This window comes from Nansenia antarctica, assembly GCF_963989245.1.
Source record: "Nansenia antarctica genome assembly, chromosome: 20".
NCBI lineage: Eukaryota > Metazoa > Chordata > Actinopteri > Argentiniformes > Microstomatidae > Nansenia > Nansenia antarctica.
In genome coordinates this window covers 20,484,108-20,489,107 of record NC_137693.1, presented here as the reverse complement: position 1 = coordinate 20,489,107, position 5,000 = coordinate 20,484,108, and the positions used below count along the sequence as shown (strand labels likewise).

At 50.9% G+C, this 5,000-nt stretch overlaps 1 protein-coding gene across 1 annotated transcript in view; it reads left to right on the top strand.

The window, feature by feature from the left end:
• Positions 1 to 684: 684 nt before the first annotated feature.
• The window catches only part of LOC308174448 (protein ABHD15), a gene marked incomplete at its 3' end in the record, with an annotated part of 5,667 nt that continues 1,351 nt past the window's right edge, over positions 685 to 5,000 (top strand). Inside the window, exons 1-3 of the mRNA XM_080549526.1 lie at positions 685 to 1,692; positions 2,352 to 2,581; positions 2,851 to 3,393. Of these exons, the coding sequence (XP_080405652.1) occupies positions 913 to 1,692; positions 2,352 to 2,581; positions 2,851 to 3,393 (1,553 nt within the window). The 5' untranslated portion in view covers positions 685 to 912. The remainder of the gene's footprint in view (positions 1,693 to 2,351; positions 2,582 to 2,850; positions 3,394 to 5,000) is intronic.

Genomic DNA, 5,000 nt, shown 5'->3' with positions numbered 1-5,000 from the left:
AAACATTGTTCATTTGTTCATTTTTCTTAACTTACAGTAATTGTCTATCTTATCTTGAGGGTTTATCTTATCTTGAGGGTCACAAAACAAAAAATACCTGTAGCCCCGTAGCGGACAGTAGCTCATGTCATGAAACAGTGTAATCAGCCTAGCTGTAGCTAATGTCCGTTGCCTCTTTGATAGAGTGGGAACAGGTAGTCAGGTACTGTAATCTAATGTTTGCTCACTGGAATGTTTCTCAGTGTTTTCACTGGTCACCACTTGAGAAGAGATGCACTGTCTAGCTAGCACATCTTTAGCCTCTTGCCAGTGGAGGTATACATATAATATGATACAATATGTATAATATACAATATGCTGGGGTATATCATGTGATACAAGAGAAAAAAGTTATATAAAAAGTTCATCTAAAAACTGTTTGATGTATCCATTTAGCTTTTACTGTATATTGCCCAGGGGTATCTCCTATTTGCTCTATTTCTAGGGTGAGTTTCAACCCAACAGTGATTGCTAATGATTTATAGAGGGAGGGAAGGGAAAAAGGGAGGTAGTAGTAGTTGGGGGAGTAGGGAGAGGGAGGTCTGACGTATCTGAAGGCAGCAGACCGAGTTGATTGACCGCGGTGCTCCCCCTCTCCGTCTCTCTTCCTCTCTCTTTCTGACCACTCTGAGAAGTTGTGTTCTTAAATGACTTGGCTAACAGGGAGGAGGCTGACACATGCTAACAGGAGACACAGAGGAGAAACAAGAGGAGCCAGGAACAGTCCGGTCGTAGTCAGACTAGAACCTACATAAGCCTTTTTTTCTCTTTTGAGAAGCATAAGGTAATTAAGAACATGTCTTCCGGCGTTGGACATTTTTAGACACCCTAAGAAGAAAAACTTGACATTCTGGACCTTAGTAGTTCTGAGCAATGATGACCGGCGCTAACCCAGATCTGCTGTTCTCCGTGTGGGACTTTGTCCTCTGCCTCGTACCGTCTCTGCTGCTCCTCCTGCTCTCCCTGGTCCTCCGCTGGCCCAGGGTGCAGCGCTGCTCCAGGCTGGCCGTGAGGGCTGCTGGCTGGGGGCTGTGGACGGCCCTGTGCTGGGTCCTGGAGCTCCCTCTCCCCCAGGCAGCTGAGCAGGGCTGGGGCTGGAGCCCCGCAGAGAGAGAGAGACCCGCTCCAGATCCAGGGTCCTCAGGGTGGCCGAGTCTGGCCTGCAAGCCCACGGCCCTGGCCCGGTACCTTCTCCAGCACTGCGGCTCCCTGGCCCGACCCAGACTGGCCCGTTGGCCCAAAGGAGACCCCCACATCCAGACCCTCTCCGGCCTGCTGTGGGGGAGCGCTCAGGGGGGGGCCGGGGACCGTGGGGACGGGGTCCAGTTCACCCGGGACAACCTGGTCCTGAGAGACGGGGGGATCGTAGCCCTGGACTGGGCGGTGGGGGAGAGAGGGGGGGAGAGGTGGGAGGGGAAGAGGGAGTACCACCCTGGGGCGAGGGCTCTGGGGTGTCACACCTCCACCCCGCCCATCCTCCTGATCGTCCCTCACTACTCCTGGGGGCGGGTGACGCCTCACTCGAGAGGGCTGTGCCAGTTGGCCCTGCGCCAGGGGTTCTACGCGATTGTGTTTCACTCACGCGGCACGGGGGGGTGTCCTCTCACCACGCCGCGGCTGACGGAGTTTGGAGATCCTGCGGACCTGGTGCAGGTAGAGTCATACGGGGTACTATGGTTTATCCACGGCTGGAACGTAAAACCTCCGATTTGAGAAATTTTCTGATTTGCGGTTTTCACTTTGAACAATGACAACAAGGAAGGCTGCACATGATACGCCCCCCCCCACCCTGGACTCCTTCAAATTAGCCCTTAAAACCCATCTGCTCACCAAGGCCTTTGGCCCCTAGTCAATGTTTCAGTTTTTGCTTTGTTTGTTTTCTGTTTTGTCTGTCTGACCATTTACCTTAATTGTAAAGCGTCCTTGGGTTTTTTGAAAGGCGCTATAGAAATGTAAGTTATTATTATTATTATTATTATTATTATTATTATTATTATTATTATTATTATTATTGTTATGATAGGTCTGTCTGTGAAAACAAAAGTTAATTTTACAGATAGGAGGTTTTGCGTTTCGGCCATCGTTATGATGATCACATAATGAATAGTGCAATCCAGTGTATTTGATTACAATCAGTCATTTATGTACAAGGTCTTTACTTCCAAAACCAAATCAAATCGACATCTATGCACATGCCATACAGGCTGTAAACGTACCATGCTTAATACGACTGATGAAATGCTCAACACGAGCAAATCACATGGTCGAACTGTACCTTGGATACTAAAGTTATTCACTAATAACCGCCTCAGGTGGTAGCGTATGTGCGTAGCCGGCACCCGTCCTCGGCCCTGGTGGCGGTGAGCGAGGGCTCTGGGTCGGGCCTGCTGCTGTCCTACCTGGGGGAGTGTGGCTCCAGCTCCTACCTGACGGCGGTCGCCTGCATCTCACCTGTCCTGCAGGGGCAGCTCTGGTTCGAGACGCCCCTGCCCTCCCTGTACCGCTGGGGGGCGCTGTTCTTCCGGAAACTGCAGCTCAGCAGGTTAGAGAGAGAGGAGGAGGAGGAGGAGGAGGAGGTGGAGTAGGAGGAGGAGGTGGAGTAGGAGGTGGAGGTGGAGGAGGAGTAGGAGGAGGAAAACAAAGAACATTAAATAAATGTTATGAAAATCGTTGACCTACCGGTATTTTGAGGTAAAAGCGGCTAAAAGGGTTAAAAGGTGACAAGTTGTGCAAACCCTGTGTCAAAACCCTGACATTAGCTATGCTGTGGTAGATGAGTGATGCTGTAACGAGGATGTCCTTGTCCCTCAGGTACGAGAGCGCCCTCAGCGCAGTGCTGGCCGTGACCCGGGCTCTCCGCTGCTCCTCCCTCAAAGACTTTGAAGAAGTTCTGTTCTGCTGCTCTGGTCGCCACCCCCACCCCAACACCCCCCCCCACCCCCCACCAGGACCCCCCGGCCCTGGGGCCAAACTAGGGGCCAGTCCCCCCACCCTGAGAGGGCTGGGGGTGTCAGGCGCGTGGGCGGCGGGGGAGCGGGGACGCCCGGCCAGGGACTGGGAGGGCTACTGGGAACGCAACGAACCGCTGAGGGACGCCGACGAGGTGGCCGTCCCCGTGCTCTGCCTCTGTAGCCACGACGACCCGCTCCTACCCCCCGCCTCCACCCTGCCCCTCTCCCTCTTCCAGAACAATCCTTACTTCCTGCTGGCCATGACCGACAGGGGGGGGCACTGTGGCTTCACGCTGGAGGAGGAGGAGGAGGGGGAGGGGGGCAACTGGAGCCACGTGGCGGTGTTGGAGTACTTCAGGGTGGTGGCGGAGTTCCTGAGGGGGGAGGAGAGGAAGGGGGTAAGGTGGGGGGGGAGGGCGGAGGGGCAGAGGGGCGCGACAAGCAGCGTGCCGCCCCCCCGGAGAAGGAGAGTGACCATGATGAGGAGAGATAGGCCACGGCCACAAACGCACGCCTCTCACAGAGGGGAAGGAGAGGAGGGACAGTTCACCTGGCAGAGGTCCTACACACGCTGAACACGGTGGAGGTGGAGAGAAGAGGAGAAGGACGTCCTCCGTAGGGCGGGTGGAGTTGGGGGGGGGGTCAGTGCTCGCAGCGGGGGACAAGACTTGTGTTTAGCTGCAGGAAGAGGAGCACACGCACAGACTCTGCATGTCTATTGATTACTGAGGAGGACAGTGTTATTCAAGGGGTCATTGAGGGGTCAACAGGGGGAATCATTACCCAGAGCAGCTGATGTGGCCCCTGCCAACAACGAACACAGTTTACGGTCCGTGTTCTTCTAGAGTTGAGCCTCCCAAAACAATTATCAGCGTCGATCAGTCAGGAACAAGGTTACCAAGGTTACCTTTCTGAGTAAGGCCACAGGTGGGTTTCTACAAATGGAATGGACCAAGTAGCATTAGCTAAGTAGCATTTTTATCTCAGTGAAAAAACGAAATATGGGCCATCATACCCCATCACCTGTGTTTCTACTTGTAATGTGTGTTGACTGACTGTAAATTGTTCAACGTGAACAAATCTCTTATGTACTCCACATGAATGTAAGGATGATATGGTTTCTTTTGTCTGATGTGTTGACGGAAAGGAAGCACGAATACATCAGCCATTTAACACGTAACTATGGAAGAATCAATACAGGTCAGAGGTCACCCAGCTGGACTTTAAACAAAGCCAGGAGCCAGAATAATATCTATTAAAAATACCCTACACTAAATCAGTGCCTGTCCTGTGACATTGTTTCAACAAAAATGACTTTTATTGCAGTTGCTTTCTCTGTCACAGACACCCTGACCACAGGCACAGAAAGACAGGACATTCACACACGGAAATGAACAGGGAACAAATGTACTAAAATTACTTTATTACAGTTGATTCTTTGTCCAGTAGCCCTCTGCCAACAAAAAAAAGTAATTACAAACAACATATTACATTTGTCCCCCAAACTTTGTTTCTGAATTTATTTTATACATTTTATGTTCTGTAAATGACTTTTATTGTATGTAATCTTTCAGACATTCAGATTTTTGCACAATCTATACAGTTTAATACAGGTTACCATGGGGATGGGAAGAGTGAACCTGGAAAAAAAACAAATATGATCACCAAAGAAAGGGAAGATTGAGGAATACTGATAGAGAATGTAGAGATGGAACCCCACCTCCCCCATGATTAGTCAACAAGTACATCTGTCATCCTGACATGGCCAACCAGAGTAGAGCTGTCATCCTGGTATGGCCAATCAGAGTACATCTGTCATCCTTGATATGGCCAATCAGAGTACGGTACATCTGTCATCCTTGATATGGCCAATCAGAGTACATCTGTCATCCTGACATGGCCAACCAGAGTAGAGCTGTCATCCTGGTATGGCCAATCAGAGTACATCTGTCATCCTTGATATGGCCAATCAGAGTACATCTGTCATCCTTGATATGGCCAATCAGAGTA